This window comes from Euprymna scolopes, chromosome 11 (assembly GCF_053919585.1).
Source record: "Euprymna scolopes isolate OS-2025 chromosome 11, ASM5391958v1, whole genome shotgun sequence".
In the NCBI taxonomy this organism is placed as follows: domain Eukaryota; kingdom Metazoa; phylum Mollusca; class Cephalopoda; order Sepiida; family Sepiolidae; genus Euprymna; species Euprymna scolopes.
In genome coordinates this window covers 83,487,485-83,511,132 of record NC_136492.1, presented here as the reverse complement: position 1 = coordinate 83,511,132, position 23,648 = coordinate 83,487,485, and the positions used below count along the sequence as shown (strand labels likewise).

Genomic DNA, 23,648 nt, shown 5'->3' with positions numbered 1-23,648 from the left:
AGGGTTATTGCAAGTACATTACGTTAGTGTGGAGATTTGATGAAGTGTTTACTTATGGGGGCGACTCATTAGGAATTTGTTAACGTTGGACTTGAACACATCCAAGTTGTAGTCAGGTGGGAAGCAGGCAGACGTAACAGAGTTCCACAGGCGTGCAGTTCTAAGAAAGAAGCTTTGTTCATAGAATCCACGTTTTGATTAAGGCACAGATAAAGAATGAGTGAAATTTTTCACGGTGCATTCAGCAAGACGGGTGTTTTTCGTGAAAGATTAATGAGGGGGGCCAGAGATTGGAGTTCAGACGAGCCTCTGACATGGAATTAACGATAAAACAAGGATAGGCTCGCAACGTCTCTTCTCTGGGAGAGAAGTTGTAGCGTATAGAAAATGGCATCGCCCACTAAGTCAAGAAGTCTAGTTTGTACACTGTCAAGGCAAGATAGGCTGTTTTTAGCAGCTCCTGCCCAGATATGGCAGCAGTATTCCACCCTTGGGCGCACTTGGCTTTTATATAGAAAGAGAATTGCATTAGTAGTGAGATATCTTCTGGTGCGGTAGAAGGATCCCACCATCTTTCCAGCGATCTTGCCAACATACTTGATGTACGTGTTCCATTTTAGATCAGGAGTAAAGGACAAACCCAGAAGCTTGTCAGACGAGACCCATCCATTTCAATTGATGTCAGATGGGGATTAGAGCGTTGATGATGTAAAGATAGGAATTTGGTTTTAGATGCATTAAAGGTAACAAGCCACGACTTCCCCCACTGAACCAAACGCTCGAGATCAGAGGAGAGAGAATCAGATAGAACTTTGTCATTTACAGCCTTTGATGTGTTGCCGTAGATGGTCGTGTCATCAGCATAGATGTCAACAAATGATTTAAGTAGGTGTTTAGGGAGGTCATTGATGTAGATCAGGAAGAGAGGTGGGCCCAGGATTGACCCATGAGGGAGTCCAGCATTAATACTGCATGCCTCTGATTTTTGTCCATCGACCACTACTCTTATGAGCCTATCGGAAGAAATGGTTTAATTGGAAAAAAGAGGTTTAAAACTCACAGGATCTGGTTGCAATGTCCCGTTACAAATTTTGTACCCAAGCAAATTGATGGAATGGAGTGAAAACTTTTATTTTTCTCTGTTTATTTCGAGGGTATATGTCGAGGCAGCCTTTAAAAGTATTCAAACTAACATCATGTCCCTCATGAGGATTACCGCAAATAGTAATATCATCTATATATGAACAAGTTCTAATTAATTGTTCTCAGAACTGAAAGATATCATAAACCGTTAAAAAGCAGGCACCCCATTTGTGACACCCATGGGTATTTGTTTAAATTGGTACAAACGATTTACAGCTGGAACGGTCATGTAAGGCCGATCTTCAAGACAAATTTTAATTTAGTAGTACGCTTTGGATAATTCAGTTGTACTAAATATACGATATTGGACTATTTTGTTCCCGAGATCCTCAATCCGAGGTAAAGGTAATGCATCAAGTGAGGTGAAACGGTTAATAGTTTGGGAGATATCAACTACTAATCGCTTCTTTTTATTAGGCGATGATGTCACGGTAATTTCGGAATCCTCCGCACGGTAATTTCGGGATTTAATAGCAATAGGTTTGCAGTCAGGGGTTAAGTTTCGAAACAATTTTACAGGGGCGCAGATGATCTTTGTACGGACGCAGCTTTTTAGAATATTCTGAGGTTCACCAAAACAAATAGTGATGCCCTAATGTAGTTTTAAAAAAAGGCACCCAGAGTATAATATCTATACAGGAATCAGGAAGAACCGCAAAGTCAATTTCTTTATGCTCGCAACCATTGAAAGAAATGTTTTCCGTGCAATATTCCGATAGGTTTAGGGAAACGGCAGACGATGCCATGGAAATTACGGAATCACGTTTTGAAATAGACAGCTTCATTGTGTTATCAATACGAGCACTGATGAAGTTATCAGAACTGCTGGTGTCTATGAGGGCAATTAATATTTTTCCTTTTAATTCAAAAGTTTTAATAATGGGAGGGCATATCTCACTACCTTTAGCATGGACTAGCATAATAGCGGAAGTAGAACGTAAAGGTGTCGGAATAATAGAATGGCAAACGTTGGAATAATGATCGAGTTTACGACAGTTTCGACATATTTATCGCGGCCAGGACAATGACAGTGATCACCCTTAAAGTGACGTCTCTCCCCACGTAAGACTTTCCATGAGCAGGACGGGCAGCAAAAAGTTGTACAGAATCGCACTCCATACGAGAACCAGTAAAATAAGCAATTTTAGTAATAGTGGCCTCCTCGGCAGGACAAGTAGACACATTGTTAGTTCTAATAGAAGTAGTATCAGTAGTAGTAGTAGTAGTAGCAGCAGCAGCAGCGGTTGTTCCAATCAGAGAAGCGTATGCTTCAGCACGAAACTGAGCTCGTTCTAAAGGTCTAGAACATTTAGTAGCCTCTTTGAGAGTAAGCGGATCAGTTCCAAGTAGTCTAGCACGTATTACTATAGACCGGATACCACATATAAATGCATCACTGGCAGATTCGTCCCTGAAAGTAGTAGCAGTAATGTCTTTAAAGTAACAGCCAGGGGCAAGTTGATTCACGACCTAAACATATTGGTCGACGGACTCGTTTCTTGTTGCAGACGCGTGGAAATAAAATACCTAACATGAATAACGCTTGAGGACTTGTCATAAACACCCTTCTAGTAATTTGACAGCCTGTTTTAATCTTGAACAAGCCTCGATAACGTTTGCAACGGTAGGACCGATGTTTTAATAAAGAACTTCAAGTCTTTCAGGGTTGAACGAAGCAATAGTTGATAAATAGTACTTAATGTTGCGATACCACAATCTCCAAAGCTTGCTAGCCTGAAGGTCTGCCGAGGATACACCAAATCTGTCCAGGCGAATTATCTTCTCCATGAGAGAAATAATATTTTTGTTCAGTAAATTGTAGTGGTGTAAATGAATGAAGATGTAAAACAAACCTCTTTTCAATGTTTTATTGAACAACATTCCTAGCTACTAAAGCGTGCAAAATCACGTGGAAAGAAACTAAATTTGCATATCTTTTTTCATTTAAAAAAAATTAGTAGTAAGAATAAAACAAATAAAATGAAAATATTTTAAACATTAAGAACAAAATAATTTAAATGAAAATGTAAGAAAAACTTAGGATTCTGTATTTAAAAACGTGATTCGCTGATTTATTTTTTTTCACATCATACGTTTTGAGCAAATGTTGAAATATAGAAGAGAAGTTGGAAAATGTATTGGCAATTTCATTTTCTTTCATTCCTATTCTCGTCAGAATTTAATTTTATTAGTTATCATATTTCTACCTTAAAATAATGGAGATTTTATTGAATAAGCTTGGCGATTTCAACGATCTCGATGACAATAAACGTATGAAAAATGCAGTATATTCATTAATTGCTATTCAATCTCCGGTCATATATATATATATATATATATATATATATATATATATATATATATATATATATATATATATATATATATATATATATATATATCAGTTCCCAAGTATACCACCTTGTTTTATTACACTAAAAATATTGAAGAGCGACGAAAAGAAGGGCCGGTAACATTATAACTAGCTACATTTTGTTTCCCAGAATTTATTTTTCTATATAGTAAAAACCATTCTCAACTATGTATGGAGTATTGCTGTCACATTTGGTAGCTGGTGTATCTGCTGCTCGTTCCTCACTCCTGGTTAGGATTCAAAAGAGAGTTGCCTACCTAATAGGTCCTGAACTGTCATTTAAGCTTCAACCTCTGCCATATTAGCGAAATGTTGCATCCTCTGTCTGCTTTACAAGCATATTAATGATGGATATTCCGACGAAATACAAGCCCTCGTACCCCCGCGACGTAATTCCCCTTGAAAAACCCGACAAGCAGCAAGTTTAATCCCTATACATATCCTCCTTAGGTGTAAGAAAGCATTCTAGTTTAGTAGTTTCTTGCCTAAAACTATAAGATTTTGACATTCCCTTGTCGGTTTCTGGTTTCCCAACTGTACTAACATGCAGAAGTTCAAGTGTAATGTTAACACACATCTTGTTGGTTGACTCCCTACATGGTATACCTGCAACTTATGTCCCTGATAGAAGCCTCTACATCAAAATAGCGCTGTGCCTTGTTTGCGGTTAAAATGTAATTAAAATATGCAATTTGTTATCGATAAACGATGACTGCGCACTGCTGTCCGATAGAGCTGTATTATACATGATTCCCTCTAAAATCAAGTTTCCTATATTTTTATTCAAAAAGTTAAAAACAATGAAGACGGAATTGATACCCATAAAACACGCGTTCTAGAATATTTTTCTTCATAGAGTAAATACTCATTCTTGAATATGCCTATGCATGTTATAGTCGATTATACAAAAACGTCAAGCAAAATTTAAATCAATAAAAGTAACATCTTTAACTATTAATTGCCATTTCCGTTGTTACTGCGTTAATATGTTAAGCAGACATGATATTTCAACAAATATTAGTACTTTAAGATAATTACATTTACTACTGAGTATGCACATGATATAAAACACTGTGCTGCATATCTCCTGATGTTTTATACATATATATATATATATATATATATATATATATATATATATATATATATATATATATATATATATATATAAAATGGGTTAAGAAATTCCAACGAAAGAAATATGTCTATTAAAATAAGGGGTAGTTACCAACAATGTATTTTTTAACATTATTTAATTATTCCGTGTCTTGGTTTTTCATTGAGAATTAGGTTTAGATCATTGTAATAATGTTTTTAATGATTTGAAACATTTTTACAATAATCTAAACATAATTCTCAATGAAAAACACAGACATGGATTAATAAAATAATGTTAAAAATACACATTGTTGGTGACTACCCCCTTATATATATATATATATATATATATATATATATATATATATATATATATATATATATATATTCTGTATATAAGATGCAGTTATAAAACAACTCATCACTGGTTATATTTAGGAAAATATGTATTTAGTAGCGAAAGTGAATAACTGTCATATGCGCTTGATTTTTTAAAAACGTTTTTAGATTGTTATTTAGAAGCAACGAAATAAAAAGCACTGCACAAGCTTATCATAATAATAATAAGGTACACATATTTTCTATAATAATAATAATAATAATAATAATAATAATAAGAAGAAGAAGAAGAAGAAGAAGAAGAAGTGAATGCAGTAAACTGCCCCAAAAAGAATTCAAAAACAGTCATGACCAAGTGGGGAGGAAGGTTCACTGAGAATTGTGCAAACGGCTGCATTTTGAGCGTACAGATAAATGGTACAAGCATAAACCTGCAACATCACCCGAAAACGAGAACCCCAAAATTCTATGGGATATGGACATACAGACGGACAAACCCGTCCAAGCAAGAAGACCAGATGTCGTAGTAATTTGCAAGAAAGAGAAATTCTAACAAATCGTAGTCCCAGCTGACCACAGGATGAGTATGAGAGAAAAAGAGAAACGAAGCAAATACACAGAACTAGCCAGAGAGTAAAAAGGGATTTGGATGATGAAGAAAAATAGTACCGATAATAGTACGAGCACTATGAAAAATCCCGAAAAAAACATGGAAAAAAAGAATGGTAGGAATTGAAATCAAAGGAATAACTGCAAAAATACAACGCCTAACAATAAGGAAAACGGCTGAAATATTAAGGAAACCCCTTGAATGCGGAGAATAACACAACGAAGAAGCGTTACAGGGAATGAAGAACACTGAAGCTGCAGATCTACATGTTTTACACCCCCCACAATGCATCTCTCGATTGTTTCACCACCGCCCCCCAAAAAAGTGATACGAAAGAGCCGAGGAGGTCAAGGAGGATGGAAAGACCGAGAAGGGAGCACTGACCAGACCTCCGCTGGACAAGTGCGGAGAGAACTGCGATCTTGGGGAGACTTAGGGCCACTCAAATTCCAGTATAAACCAATGGCCACTACCAGCGAGAAATCAATGGTAAGGGTATGTTTCGATGATGCAAATTCATTTGCAAATGCTATTGAAGGAGGTGAAAAGAACTGGACGTCTGGGGAGACTTGTCGTCACTCAGCCTCCAGAGAACACCACAGGTTTCCAATCAGATCGTTTGTTGACTTGTGTGAACGCTTCATGTGAGCCAATAATAATAATAATAATAATAATAATAATAATAATAATAATAATAATCTAATGCATAAGGCATTGCAAAAACATTGCTTCTACCATCTGGTCATGTGTGGAAGCAATACTAGTTTTATTTACGTGGGCGGTTGATGTCTTTTTTGGATATATAAGACACTATCAGGTATCAGAAAGTTCTAGAAAACTTCTGTACAGCAGACTTGTCAGTATAATCAAATGTAATTATTAAAGTTCACGGTGGATGAGAATACTTTGCCAAAGACTTCATACTGTTTAGAATTGAGCTATAAATTATCTAGGATTGAATGTAGCTATCAGTTTATGGCCTCAATACCCTACAGTGTCAGCTTTGGCAGCTGGCGTTAAGGTCCCGATTTTTAACTCACTGAATTCTATCCACTGTGCTTATATTTAAATATTGCTAGATCTAGTAAGTTTTCTGAATGTTATGTTAGCTTTTTTGATATTATCGATTACTGCAGTTTTATACGTCCCAGAAAATAGTCCATTTTATATGATTCATGAAATACTTGCTTCTATATTACACATAATTTTGTGAAAATCGTAAATCCAGCATTTTACATTTAAGGATCAAATGGAATTTGGAGTCGGCCAAGCGATTTTTATATAGATTACGTGAATCCCGCATCAAATCTTATTTATACTTGCGCGTATAATATTCATATCATCCGTAATATATTTTTCGGCGGACGTATGGTGAGTAAAAATAGACACATATTTAATGTAAATGAGGTTTACTAACCTACACCTTAAATGAATTATAAAACAATTCAATATGAATAAAAAAAAGTTTCGTGAGAAAACTAGAGAAATGGTAATCATTCCTTTTGTAGTTACTTGATTTGGAAGGAAAACTAAATATGGAAACTTGAACTGCTGAGTATTAAATTTACTACACATCGGCTTTTGCTTCATTGTAATGATATTTCCAGTTCATGAATAAGGTAAAAAGGCACATGCCAAATCATAAGAGAACAGCAGCCAAATAATTTCAACCTATCGTATTAAATTTGAATAATTGAACAACAGGAAAAACAATTCTGAAAGCCAAATATGATTTAAGTGAGCAATTTATTTGATGAAAATAACTGTATTTGAAAATAGAAATATATTAAAATATTCTGCATTTTTTCATTTACTTATTTATATATTAATCTATTTCATAAATAACATCCGCCACGCGTCCATTTTTTCCGACATATTTCTTGCTGTTTCCATAACACTCGTGTTATATAGGAAATTTAGCTTCGTTTACTGTAACCTTTGATTTCAGGGCATTTGTCGTAGTTTTACTAAGGTAAAAGTGTTGGTTTATTTTATAATTTTATAAAGACTTTAAGCCAGTGAAATTAAAAATATAATACTGCATTTCCATGAAAAAAAAGTTACACAATATATATATATATATATATATATATATATATATATATATATATATTACAAGATGAACTTGAGAAAACATAAACGTATATATTTATTTACACACAATTTTTTCATATAAACATTTCATTAATAAAATATAAGATTTCAGAATATAAATTTATCGCTTAAGCTTCGACAGACTTTCATCAAATGGCATTTTAAATTGTGAAAATGGACTGAAAACCGAATTATTCAAACGGAATGAAAAAGTAAAACATATTGTAACCATGTCTCTAAAAGACCATATAATTAAAATTATAAATTCCAAAAGTTGTTCTTTCACGAAGTTAAATAGTGTAAGTGATTATATAATTTTTGTAAAAAAAATATTTTATTTGCTGTTCTCGCTGTTCTATTATAGATGAAGAACCAAAAACATTCATTTGATGATTTTCTCTGCTGGCTTCTATACCAAATTCTCATGAATATACCCAGAATTTTTTTTCCTGGAAAGTTTCGTATATTTGTCCTCTGTATGAATGCTTTATTTTTCAAAGAAGAAGTCACAGAAAAGATTGGATGCATAATCATGTGCACTATATTAATTGCTCCAACGGTCCTCAATGACAGCTTTAGAACATACATAATACCACAGTTATACAATGTAGACATTTTATCTTAAATAATACTAGCTACCTTATTATATCCAGATTCTAAAGATACTGACAGAGGTATTATTATAGTCATATATTGTATACACTATTTTCTCTTGTTCTTACAGATTACTCTAATATATGAAACCTATATATCTGTATGCTTCCATATTTTCGAACTCTATCTCCACCGAAACTAAAAGTCGCAGAACAGCGCTAGTGGCCTCAAATGATTTTGAATTTTACGGACCTTGATTTTATAAGTCTTATGCCGGTGACGATTTAAAAAGAATTGAAATATTTATAATAATTTTTTTACATAAATCTTAATTTATTTTAATTTTTAATTCATATGTGTGTCATGTTGGTACAGTGGTAACGATAACTGCTTCACATGATGCAGTTTCGGTTACGATTTAAACTGATGGCTACCAAATACGTTTGATATCACGACTCCATAATAATAGTTACAAAGTCTGGAAAATTAAAATATCATGTTTTCGTAATTTAACCACGGTGAAAACGGGGACCTACCCACCTTAGTATTATACAATTAATGCATAAACAATATAGTAAAATGAACAGGGAGATGAATTGCATTCAGTTAATTCAGATTATATTTTTTAGAATTGGAGTATTATTCCGGCAGAGAAGAGTATGCTTGATGGTCTATTATCAAACGCTTAACATCCGCTAAAAGACACAAATATCGGTAATTTTCAAGATTTAAGTATTTATTTATTTATGTTTTTGATAATGTATTTTCTTACGGGTTCATTGTAAAGGGTTGTTTCTATTTTATGTTTCTTGTTGTAACTGTTTGTTCCGTTCCAAGTTTTTCACTTAGTACTATTCTTATAGTACAAGTCATACTTCGATGTGAAGGCACTGTGAACAACTTTTTCAGCTAAAATGGATTAAGTTATGTCAAGTCAAATTTAAAGCAATTTATTTTATTTGCTCGAAAGTATTAAAAGCTTTTTGCAACAATATTTATTCATAATATCGTTAGAGAAATATTTACAACTCTCTGCTCAAACCTTGGGTAAAATTTTATTTACGTTTTACAATAATCATTGTAAAAATTAATATTTGCATATGTAAATAATCATAGTGAAATAATATTTTCATCATTTTATTTGTCTAAAAAAATAAGAGATTAATTATTTTTTTTAAATAGACAATGTAGGATCACGAGAACTATTACTATATAATATAAATAACAAATAAATAAAGTTATAGGTTTCGAAAATTCCATATCCATATGTGTGAAATATGCTCAATATTTCTTTTAGGATCTACCAAAGTTTCTATATGTATCCACTTAAAAGAAATGAATTAATTTATTTATATTTCACACTATTTTCCTATTCTGTCAGATTTCTTAAAGATATCTTGAATATTTTTATTGTTATTTTATTATAAAAAAAAGTCATTGTTTCGCATAGTTGATATAATTGTAATGATACGTATGTATATACATATATGCATTTACCTTATATATATATATATATATATATATATATATATATATATATATATATATATATATATAAATATATATATATGAGCAAACAGTTAATAAAATATGTTAAAAACACTTTGAAATGAGTTAAACACATATTTAATCGGAAAAGGAAACACTTGATAAATGGATAGCCCTTTATCTAGTATTTCCTTTTCAGATTAAATATGTTTTAACTCATTTACAAGTGTTTTTTAACATATTTTATTAACTCTTTGCTAATGTTATAAGCTCTATTTCCCATTTAGTTTTATCGAACTTTACATCTGGTAATTTTATAAATATTATTTCTTTAATATTTATAATATAGTTTTATTTTACCATCTTGGATCATTTTGGTAAATTTAATTGTAATGTTCATTTTATATGTATATATACATATATATATATATATATATATATATAATGTATATATATATATATATATATATATATATATATATATATATATATATATATATATATATATACTAGCAGTTCAGCCTGGCATTTCTCGGGTCCTATGTACTGTTCATAAATGTATGCACGTATATATATATATATATATATATATATATATATATATATATATATATATATATATTAAAAAGTTGTACTCATGTGTAGGTAAAATACTTCTGAAATATCAATTTTCTAGACTCAAAATTGGCAGACGACTTAGCTAGAGGTTGGAAAGGTAACATTTGTCAACTTTCAAGTAAACTAAATTTTAGCCCCCAAAACTGATTAACAACCTTCTTGCGTGTCTGATCACCCTGTGTGTAAAGTTTCAGATTTTTATGCTAAAAATTGACGGAATAGTTTGCTAGAGACCGCACTGATCAAATCCTTTGAACTTGCACCCATTGGCAGCCAAATGATCGACCAAAAACCAATTAAAAATCTTGCCCTATGTGAATACCCTTTATGTAAAGTTTAGACCAAACATTGGCTGAGTAATGTGGAAGAGACCACAGATTTCACCCTTAACATTTTTTGTTTTGGGCTCAAATCAAATTAAAATTTGATTCATGTCCAATAGGCTACATCTGAAATTTCAAGTATTCAGACCCAACATTGTGTGAGAAGTTTGGTAGATTTTTCAAAGGTCGAATCGTTAAAGCAGTAAATAACATCGTAATTAGCACTGAGGTTTTAAAAATATAAAGGAGAACTAGTAATATATATATATATATATATATATATATATATATATATATATATATATATATATATATATATACGATAATTGTATTATTATTATTATTATTATTATTATTATTATTATTATTTTAAAATTTCTCCTATTTTAAGTTATGTTGGCTTAGGTGGCTAAGAATTATGGCAGATTAATATCCAGTGATGTCTCATGAACCTATTCCGCAACGAAATTCGGTTTAGTATATATATATATATATATATATATATATATATATATATATATATATATATATATATATAATCTGTTTAGAAGTACACAAGTCTATACACACATTTAAACGTAACAAGCAATAATCTTTCAATAGCTCTTTAAACTATCTTCTCGTAAGGAGAAAGTCGATCGCATACAATGAACATAATATAGAAGAATTGAGTATTTATAAGATGCCAGAGGGCGATTAAAATAAACGATTGAATTCGATATATGTTTATATGACTATTAAAATGACGGGGAAAAACGGAAGGGGACAAAAGTTTCCGAAGGATATTTTTCGTTCTTTATCGGTTCCTTCGGTTTGCGGATGGCGATGGAGACCGATTAAAAAATGTTAATACTTTTTTAGAATCCGACCTATGTAGTACCCTAAGCCACTCTATTTTTTTACCTATTGGCATAGCATTTGATATTCAACCAGATGCTGGTGAATAACAGAGTATAAAGTTGAAAAGGAAGGCGGACTCACGGATTTTTATTTGTCCCCGTTTAATCCTGGAGGAAACATGTTGATTTATACTAGTCCGCAAATGCAATACGTATGCCCCACATAAACACCATCATACTGGCATTAAAATTGACAAACAATGTTGGGGATGTAAAGCACATATCATTGAAAGGAAAAGGAAAGAAAACGCAAAAAGAAACAGGATAAAAGCCATTAATAATACTTCTAACAACCTGTTTAGCCAATTTTATATGGTCATCTCCTTTCCCGGGACATTTTGAAAGATCAAACATTTCAGAGGATTTGCAATTCCTGACCTTTTGTCTAATACAATTGTTAATAAGAACTTCTGGATAACAATTATTTATTAATATTTTCCTGGTCTTATCTAGTTTATAGGCTAATCTACTATGGCGTACAATTTACGAGGCCTCTATGCACCAATGTTTAAATTAAGTCGATTTTGGTATGATTGTGGCACAAAAAGGCATGTCACATATATTTAAAAAAACACTATTGAGTCCCTATTAGAATTATTTACTCTCAGTTTTGCGGTGGTGAGGTCGGAAAGAGAGGGGTAGGGACGACTCTTCGATTAGTATTAGCTTCCCTCAAAACTCGGCTCCAACTATTTATTTTGGCGCGGGCATTCGCTTATGTACGGAGGTATTGAGGTAAGGTAGGTTGCTCTTTAGACCAATTGCCAGTAGTTACGTCATCGCAAGGAGAATTCCCGATCCCCTGCATGCACCTGAGAATCTGCAAATGTTATCAGTTGTGTTTCTCACGAACGGAACAGGTCAACCACTCCGCGACCTCCCGATCGTCTATTGTACATTTTAGCATCGGAAACGAATTATATTTCGTTGTCTCTCAAAGTGGCATTAAATTGTCACCTTTACAAAACAATCAGATTTATATATCGGTTTCATAAAAAAATAAAATTCATAACTTGATTCTTCCTTTCAGCAGAGTCGGCCACCGCTGTCCAGGCATAAAATTAAACTTTACAAATAACACAAACATAGCTGCCAGGCATTCTCAAAATGGGGAGCCCTACCGCTCCTAGGGACGGTCACGTCACATCTAGACCAGTAAAAGACGGCTTCCTATAAATGATAGTAAGAAAGCAACCTCTTGAACGTTTAACTAGAATATCCAAGAAGGGAGAGAACTTTTTTTCCCTTTCCATAATAAACTTTAGAGCGCCATGGCAAGAATTCAACCTATTAAAGGGTGTCGACTCTTCTACTGTGTTGCGCAAACATAGTGAAAGTGTTGACAACATATTTAAACTACGTAGTAGTTTGGTTCCAAGTTTAAAAAAGAACGGCTTCATTTTAACCAACGATAATATCAGCTAAATTGGGAACAATGGACTCCTACTTTAAACTCCGTAGAACTGACTGGATATAATATCAGCGAAGCTAAACTCCACTGATTTTTACAAATTAATACGAGTTCTACATATATCTACTTAGAAGAAAGAAGATGCCCGCCGTTCACCATAGAGTGCATTTGTTCAGAGACTTATATTTTATCCAATATTATATTGGTAAAAAGATTAAAGACACCCGAATACACAGATAAAACTTCTCTAAGAGCCTGAATCTGACACAAGAAGACATTCAACAAACAGAAAGGAGTTAGGAATGCAGTGCGTGGTATATAACTCCAGAACAGCTTGCAAGATTTCTACAAGCCACTGAACCAAAGAATGTTGGACAAAACATATCAGAGATAAAATATATCTTAGTGGAGAACTTTGATTATGTATATGAGTGTAAACTATTAAGTCTGGGGCTTAATAACTTAGAGGTCCTAATTCATAAACATCGTTGGAGAAAACTTTCTTTTTAAATAACTTGATGAACGATTTAGTATTATGACTTCGCTCTGGCAATTATTATTCGCTAAATCTGCAGGGCTAATGTTACGGAATTTTGAGACATTATTTAGAATTAATAAAAAAATATTGATTTAATCCGATCGGTCCCTGATCAGAACTGCACATTTGTCTGATTTACACATATAAATATCGGAATTAAATTTAAACGGTTTAACGGTTTTATAATGCGTTTTCTACCAGACCAATTCGCCGTAGTAAATTAATGCGTTTATTAATCAAGTAAACGAAATATTATCTAGGAAAACAAAATATCGTGTTTAATTTTAGAAAGCACCACGTCGAAGGAAGTTTTTTTTTTATATATATAATAGTATGGGGAATCCCAAAATTTAAACCTTACATAAAACATACATTTCCATATCTGTCAAACCAGCATTCCAAAAATAAATATATATTGGCCTCCGGCTCCAAACCATATCTCTTTGGAAAAGCAAGAGCAAGTTGTTGTCTATTCAGAAGGAATGCATCTTGCTTGACAAATTAATCAACGATAGACAGATACTTGCTAAAGCGAGTTTTAATGATGAAAAAACATTAACTACAGATCAAAGCCGATGACGAGTAATGATAAATTACGCACATTTTTCCTTCATCATATGAACATCATCCAGTATAATGTTGGCAGAACTTATCAGAGATTAAATACTCATAAAATGGCTCATAGATAAACGAGGTCTGACTGAACCATAAGAGTTGTTCCGAAATAATGCTTTCCATTTTTGTTATGAAATCATGATTGTTACCATTAACACGATCAATCAGTTGCGTTTCAGATTTTATATGTTTCTATTGTTAACACCCTTTTCTATAAACTTAACTAGGAATTCAGTAGGGAACAGCTGCTTGAGAAGTACGCCATACGCCCATGAGCTTTCGGAGAATTCCCGATTATCAATATTCTCAACAAAGATGCGGAGTTCATGTCATACATTTATGAGTTCATTAATCCTAACAATGCAATTTGCTGCACGTAATATAAAAAAAAAAAAACATCAGGAACCATTAGTTTTGCAGAGCTCCTAGGACATACACACACACGTATATATATATATATATATATATATATATATATATATATATATATATATATATGTATATATATATATATATAAAGGCGGAGAGAGAGAGACAGACAGACAGACAGAGAGAAATAAAAAGGAACCAACCGAGTTATGCTTTCATCAACGTTTCCTCTTTATTTCGAGACTTCATCTGGATGAATGATATTAAGAAAATAAAAACACCTGTACAACTCTTTGAAAAAATTTTCATGTGCAAAGTGTGATAGTTTTATATTTCTGAAACGGAAAAAGGGCGTTGAAAATTAAAAAAGGACGGGAGCTTGCGTTTCTAAAAAGAAAGGGGGATTTTTAATAACGTCATATTATTGTTAACATGTCTTTTTTTTAAATATGAACGCCGCTAATATTCTTTCTAGAAAAAAATGTAACTCATCCAATTCAAATATAGGCGTGTAACAGAAATTACACGTGTATGTTTTCGTTACGTAATTTAATGATTGTGATTATATTAGTCCTCGCGCGAAAGAGTAGGACACAAAATGTTTTAAAAAATAATAATAGAATAAAAATAACTAGGCGAGGATTACTATTGACCGTAACCAGTAATACACTCCTTTTGAAATTTTCATCTTTGTTTTTCTCGTTATGTTCTGAATATTTGTTAATGAAACCTATTTGAAATATGATCCTTATTAAAATTTAAAGATGTTCTATTCTGAAAGAAGTGTAAAAAAAATAATCTAAAAAAGTTATTTTAAAGTTGTTGTTAAAAAAATTCATATTTTCTCATTATTCCGACTTGTATTATAAATAGAGGGTGTCAAAAATGAGTTGTGGTGTGAGGAGAAATACAAACTGAAACAGAGAGAATATTCAGACCTGTAATAATAGAAAGAGGGCGTTGCAAAAATGAGTTGTGGTGTGAGGAGAAATACAAACTGAAATAGGTACAAGATTTTGTTACAATATAAAGATATTATATTTCATCTAGCAATTAATGATATAGATATAAAATTTTCAATGAGTTTTTAAAAAAGTGCAACAACATGTACATAACATAAAATAAATCTAAGGTAATTTTTTGATTCAATTTAAATCAAATTTGTATACTTTCCTTTGTAAAATTTATAAAAGTACACTTTGAAGATAAATAAGTTTCAAATTGAATCTTGTACCCTTATTTTTAAAGCCTATAGTAAAAACAGTTTATTAAACAATTTTCATGCCTTGGATGAAATGCTTTTCTAACTTCTGTATTTATTATTATAGAAGAGGGTTAACATGTAAAACACCTCCTATAATGATCGCATTTATTCAGAGGAAGTCTCGAAATAAAGAAGAAACGTGATGAACACATTAGTCGATTTCTTCCTTTATAATTTCTTTATTTTTTCGGATAATTATTTCCAATCTTATAATCATATACATACACATCTATCTACCTATCTATTTATCTATCAATATATATACATCTATATATATATATATATATATATATATATATACATACATATATATACACCTATATATATATATATATATAAGTATATATATATATATATATTTATGTATATATGGATAGATAATGAATATATGTGTGCTTGTTTGTGAGCATCATCGCCATGTAGCAAGTTTTTTTTGTTAACATTACACATGCTTGTTAGTTTGATTCTTGACATGATTATTCTGTTTCTTGCAGGGAATATGCCGGTCAATCCATACATGTTATCAGACAAAAGTCGGCATCGATGAATTGCTAAGACCGCAATTAATTCCGGTTACGATACAAAAAGGCTTCCAAGTTCGGTAAGTAGACATCCATTACCAATTTCATTCGTAGCGACACATAAAAAAAACACCTTACTATATGACCTATTAATAAAGTAAAAATTTTACACCGTATGTATTAGAATGTTTCTTTTTCAAACAATTATTTGCCGGTGGCCTTAATCATAACTAAGTGAAAAGGAATATTTTATCAGAGATAGTGGATTATAAAATATAAAATGTTGATTGATATATATATTTAAAAATGTTAGTCGATAAAAGACTATCTTTATTTTATAGTGGATGTTTTTAAGAGGCATGTAATAATTATTCTCAGGAAACATTATGGACTGTGAGATTGGCTATGCTCAAATGATATAAACTTTAGCATGTGGACGTCATATTCATGATTCTGTCATATGTAGGACGCTTTATTTTGTTCCAGCTGGCTAGTGATTTTAAATATTGCAAATATTTCTTCTAAACCGCTCAGCAGTCGCATACAAAATTGGAAAGGATTTCCTTAAGTACAGACAGAGAAATGATACAAAATGATACAAAATTTTCATTCTAGTAATTTACTATTTGGGACTCGGCACATCAAGAGCAAAGAAAAAAACAAGGCATACTGGGGCTGATTTTGCTGAAGATTTACCGTAGCCATCGGAGTTGATACCATTTTTTTAATTCAATTTTTACCCCACACAAAGCACAGTGCCACTTTGAAAAAGGCGACTTCTATCGGCAGCATAAGTTGCAGCGATATTATGAAGGGAGATGATGAGCAAGATGTCTGTTCACATTACACTTGCACTTCTGCATGTCAGTACAGTTACGAAAGCAGCATCCAGGAAGGGAGTTCCAAAGTCTAGCAGTCCTGGGGAAGAAACTATTGGAGTAGAAGGCTTTCCAGCACCTACGGATCCATACTGTGTACAGGTAGGATTTAGCCGCTTGTCGGGTTTATCGGGGATATTTCCGTCGAGGGGTCACAAGTGCTTGTAGTCTGTAAGAGCATTTAGCATTAAAATAGTTGTAGAATAGGCAGTGATGCAACATTTCGCCGATGGGATGGAGGCTGAAGCTAAGGTGACCGTTCAGTACCTATCAGGTTGTCAACTTTATTTTTAACCTTTCCGGGAGTGAGAGACTAGTGGCAGGTGCACTAGCCAAAATGTGACAACAATACTCCATATGTATGCGAATGGTGGCTTTAAAAATGTACAGAGTACTTTCGGGCGTAAGTAGATGTCTAGCACGGTAGACAGAGCCGACCTTCTTCAGGGCAGCCTTGTTTTTTTTTTGTTTTGTTTTTTTTTACTTATCAAGGCCGATAGACTACTCAAGGATAAAAGTTAAAAAGTGTAGAGTAGTCAAAAGGACAATATAGTAATCGATAGTGATGGAAGTTCGGTAAATTAGTTAAGTGGAACGGCTCATCAGAATATTGTTCACGTTGGACTTGAAGACAACCATATTAAAGACAGGTGGGAAGCAGGAAAGCGGAAGACAACTCCACAGGCGTGCAGTTCTAAGAAAGAAGCTTTGATCATGGAATCTATGTTTAGGTTTAGGCACAGATAAAGAGTGTGAAAAATTATTGATAATGTTTCAGCTAGTCTAGTGTTTCTTGTGAAAATTTGGCGAGGGGGAACCATAGATTGAAAGTCAGTCGAACACTTTCCATGAAAATTACGATTAAGCAGAGAAAAACTCGCAACATCTCTTCTGTGAGACAGAGGTTGCAGAGAAGAGAAAAGGACATCTCCCACCAGGCCAGGAAGTCTATTTTAACCCTATCAAGGCAGAACAAGTCTTTTCTAGCAGTTCCTGCCCATATCTTGCAACAGTATTCTATCCTTGGACGTATCTGGCTCTTATATAGATAGAGAATTGCATCAGCAGTGAGATATCTACTGGATAGATAGAAGGATCCGACCATTTTTCCAGCGGCCTTGGCAACATATTTGATGTACGTATTCCATTTAAGATCAGGAGTAAAGGTCAAGCCCAGAAGCCTGTCAAAACTTGAGACCTCCCCAAGACGAAAGTCATTCATTTTAATTGATGCCAGATGGGGACAGAACGTGGATGATGTAAAGATAGAAGCCTGATTTTAGATGCATTACAAGTAACCAGCCACTCCTTTCCCCATTGTACAACGTGATCAAGATCAGAGGAGAGAGAATCGGAGAGAACTTGGTCGTTTACTGTCTTAGATGTGCTACCATAGATTGTAGTGTCGTCAGAACAAATGTCTATGAATGATGTAAGGTTATGCTCATATATTGCAAGCTTCTATTCTACAGCGAGAGATATATTTTATCAAAGGGTTAGTAAATTTAATGCTATGTATTCGAACAAAATATACTGATAAAGTATTAACATTCTTGTTAAGAAGTTTCCTTATATACAGAAAAATAAAAGAAAAATACATGATGCATGTAACAGTAACGAGACGGAAATAACATATACAGGAAATGACTTAAACTGATCTGTTATTTTTTTAAGAAAAGCAGAATTCATGAGGAAGCGAGGATCGCTTGCATTCCTTTACAATTTTGAATAAAATTGAGGCATCTCAACTCAAATTAACGTGTTTTCCTTGCTTGTTTTTATCCTGATAAGGTTCACTATGAACAATAAATCGCTTAAAATCCTTTAATTTTAAAAAAAATAAAAACACTACTTGATAACAACCTGTTTTATTACGTATTACACATTTCGCCCCCCCCAAAAAAAAACGGACAAAATCTTTGAATAAGTCCGTTGAATAAGCAGGAATGTTTTATGTCACACTGACCAGTAAAATGTTTGATAGTTTTTGTATAAAATACAAGTTCATATTAATAGTTAAATACATTGTTCGAGGCATTACCATAATACAGGTTCACGAAAAATCATCCACAGATCCGCTCACCCAACAAAATTTATCGAGTACATGTGGTGTTGTGGTAATTAATCCCACGTAATTCCTTTATATCCAAAAGCTTTTATAATACTTTATTCATTGCACCTCATCATGACTAATACATATATATATTGCATTTTGGTAAAAATGAAAAACCTTGTTGCACTACGAAATGATAGTCGTCATTGACAAACGTTTTTTTTTTATAAACACTTTTGAGTTAGATTTATGAGTTAGTTTGAAACTCTAATCAGTTTGCCTTTGTAAACACCATTCCATAACAACTTGTCTAAGTTATTGACAAAGCCTCAACTGCCAGAATGTGGAAAAATAATTAATAAAAATGAAATCCAGTTTCCTTCTCCTCTTCATATAACTTAACAATTATAAGTTCCAACAATGCAACATTGAAGAAAAACAGTGATAAGAAATCCCATGGACAATATAATTAATATAGCTGCAAGTGAGGAACATTATACAAATTTCCACTTGAAGAGAAATGCCGAACTTAACATATTGTCGGTAAATTTAAGGTCATAACTAAAAACCGTCGTAATGTATAGTTTTGATCGCCAGAGACTAATTCAAAGACATATACTGCAAACCCATAGCATCTTTCAAGTTAAAATATGAATTAAAATGGTATATAGTAGAGAAAGATGGTATGTATAAACTAAATAAATGGAAATTATGTAACCTTTGTACCTGTAATTATATCACATATAAACATTAGAGAACAATGTATTGAATAAGCACCAGGATGTGGTGCAAACGTGTTATCATAAAAGAAGCAGACAATATATAAACATACAATATATATATATATATATATATATATATATATATATATATATATATATGTGGGTGTGTACGAGGATAAAATGAAGACTAGTATAACTTATGCTTAATATAAAAATATAAATCAATTTTATTAGGACGAACCCTTGAAATATGAAATATATATTGTTAGATTTAACAATTCTAGTACCAAGTAAGGAGTGATAGTAAACTCAAAAATAGATACAGTAAAGCGTTGATAACAATCCGGTTTTTAAATCTATATTGCTTATAAACCCACGTAAACATGACTAGTGAATAACTTTTAAGTCAATATAACAAGGATAGATCATATGAAGAAAGGATAGTTTAGCGAGATGCTATTAAAATATTATTGAAAAATGCATAAATGTAGTTATATAAAAGTACATAAATACGCCGGAATATGTTAATATGTAAGAAATAAGCAAAGGGAAATAAGTAAGCAAAAGATCAATTTTAAAATGTACATTGAGTGATCCCCCTTGTTTAAAAAATAGCGTACATAGAACAAGACACATAAACAATGAAAGATTAAATGTCTTCAAAAGATATTGTGATTTGTTATACAATGTAGTTTAAAATTTATACAGAAAGAAATATGTTTTAGAGTGGAAATTAAATAAAATGAATAAAGGTAATTATTCTAAATAGGAATGCACGACTGCTTCATTGTTGACGAGTCGACAAGTTTAAAACACGTTCTAATAATATTATAATGAAAAAAAATCAGAAAAATTACATTGAAAATAATAAATAATATTTAATAAATAGAGAAAATTAATAGTTAGTTATATTAAATAAAACGAATAAAAAGAATTATAAATACGAATGCACGTCTGAATGGGAATATAAAAAATAAAGAAAAAAATGAGCACGCGATGCAAAATGTGAAATGCATTCCAAAATCAGTGGTATGTTTTAGACTGTTTTAGGCATGTAAACATTGAGTTTGAATATATTTTCTCCATAGAATTTTCTGAAGATTTGTTTACATACTAAAAGACAGTGTGAACATATTCTTACTGTCTGATGATGAGTGTCACAGAACCATCTGTAACACTGTAACATATATTTTCATGAGAATATAAAAGTATTTGTTTTAAGAAAAAGTGAATCGAACTGTACATACACGCACGCGCTGCGCACACACACACACACACATATATATATATATATATATATATATATATATATATATACATATATATATATAATAGGGCAACAAGTGTATGAAACGAAGACACAGAACTATATATAGGTAGATATAGAATAGACCATTTATTGAATAATGGAATACATGCAAAATTTGGGGAATAGAAGGGACTCTTCATGCCAGAGCATTTCGAAGCCTAATTTTTCTCATTAGAAGAGTAGAGAAGGTGCTAGGTAGCATGTGGAAGATGCGGCGTCTAGCGTAAGGTTCATTAGGGATGAAAAATATTAAGAGGAATTATAGAATGCTGGGGGAAAATTTATTGAATGCTAAATAAATAAGGAGAAGCTTATTATATATAGTATGATATGTAAGAATATACATGATCTTTAATATAGTATTGATATTAAAGGATATAGGTATTATGGTCAAATAGGGTGTGTGTTGTTGCTGCGTAGTAATTTATTTTAACGGTTTGTGGGGTGTCTATTTTCTATGGAGAGGGTAATTTTGATTAATTTTTATTAGATAAACTCGCTTATAACTGGGGGGGTATGCAAGATTCCAAAACAGAAAGGTAATATGCGGCAATATATTTTTAAGTATCTACTGTTATGATCTAGGGAGTATGATAATAAGGGGGCGGTCGGAAATTAGAGTGGCAATTACTATGAGTGCGTATAACTTGATACAGAAGGTTAAGTATAAATATTGATGTCAAAGTGGGGGAGTAATGAAACCATTGCTACTTATGAGAGTGGTACAAATATATCAAATAATAGTAGCCTAATTATAATAGTATGAAAGATAATGACAATTATAATAATAGTAGTAATAATAAAGCTGAGAATAAATTAGAAGTAAAAATGAATATTAAAAAAAGATAAAATAAAATAAAAAAATAAAATAAAATAAAAAGAAAGGCAAAATTAAAAGTACACATTAAAATTAAACATTAAATATAATGTTACCAATAGTTGTGATAAAATTAAATTCAAAATTACTGTTAATAATTGTGAAAATGTAGATAATGGTAGCGGTTATGGTAGCAATGACGTGGGTAAAAACTGGGATAATAATAATGATATCAAGTATAATGATGATTATAATAATAATGATGATGATACAAACAATAATGATAATGATAATAATAATAATAATAATAATAATAATAATAGTAATAGCATTAAAAAACAATGCAATAATCATAGCGATAATAATAAAGGTAGTAGTAACAATACTATATATATATATGTATATATATATATATATATATATATATATATATATATATATATATATATATATATATATATAAGAACAAGTAGTTGATAAAACATGTTAAAAAAACTTTGAAAAAGAGTTAAACACGTATTTAATTTTAAAAAAAGAACCGCTAAATAAGTGGATATTCCATAATCCGGGGAGTTTCGAAGAAAGAAGGACTATCAACACATTTAGGGGTTCCTTTTCAAAATAAAATATGTTTTTAAAATATGATTTTAAATATTAATTCTTTAATATTTATAATTTACTTTAGTTTTGCCATCTTGGATCATTTTGGCAAACTATACTGTAACTCTTATTTTATATATATATATATATATATATATATATATATATATATATATATATATATATATATATATATATATATATATATATACATAATCCGGCAAACTTTAATTAGAATTAAAACGCGTCAGAGACATTTTCATTCGAAACGGTTATACGAATAATTTAATTAATAATATTATTAAACATAATGTTAAAAAATTAAATTCTCCTACAGCCTTTGGTCCATCCATGTGTCCTATATACTTAAAAATCCCTTGGATTGAGGATACCGTTCATTGTTTGGGTAGGCAAATCATTAAATCTGTATTAACTTCTAACCCGTCCGTTGCTTAATGTTTGTCTTTTGTGTACAGTGTGTTTTTTCTGGTTTACCTTACATCACAAAAAGTAATATAATTTAAAACTTTAATTGTTAGTGTGTCGCTGTCTATGTGGGTCGAACCTCCTTAAATTTGCAGACTCGTATTAACCAACATATTACAACAAAAATATGATTGGTTCAAGCCTTGTCGGTCTCACCCCCCTTTCCACCTAGGAATATTTCATTGGTAAAGCACTTCCATGAAAATCAAGCGTGTACCAATGTGTATACCATGGAGTGTTTTCACATTTTATACCAGGCTGACTCTCAGAATCATTTGCGGATTTTGGAGTCAGTTTTTATTCTCTTACGTAGGTGCTGTCTCTGTCGACGGAAAGAATTGTTCAGGTCATTAGACTTACTTTGAGAAATATTTTAACTCTCCCCTTTGTACGCACTTGTACATATATGATATATAATTGTAAATATTTCATTTTATTCGTATTCCCACCTGCCTCTTTTTTCTTTTGCTTCTTTGATAAAATTA

At 31.8% G+C, this 23,648-nt stretch overlaps 1 protein-coding gene across 1 annotated transcript in view; it reads left to right on the top strand.

Annotated features, from left to right (window-relative positions):
• The window catches only part of LOC145287952 (uncharacterized), an 881,042-nt gene that overhangs the window by 298,307 nt on the left and 559,087 nt on the right, over window positions 1-23,648 (top strand). Inside the window, exon 2 of the mRNA XM_080135905.1 lies at window positions 16,272-16,378. Coding sequence (XP_079992031.1) covers window positions 16,272-16,378 — 107 coding nt within the window. The remainder of the gene's footprint in view (window positions 1-16,271; window positions 16,379-23,648) is intronic.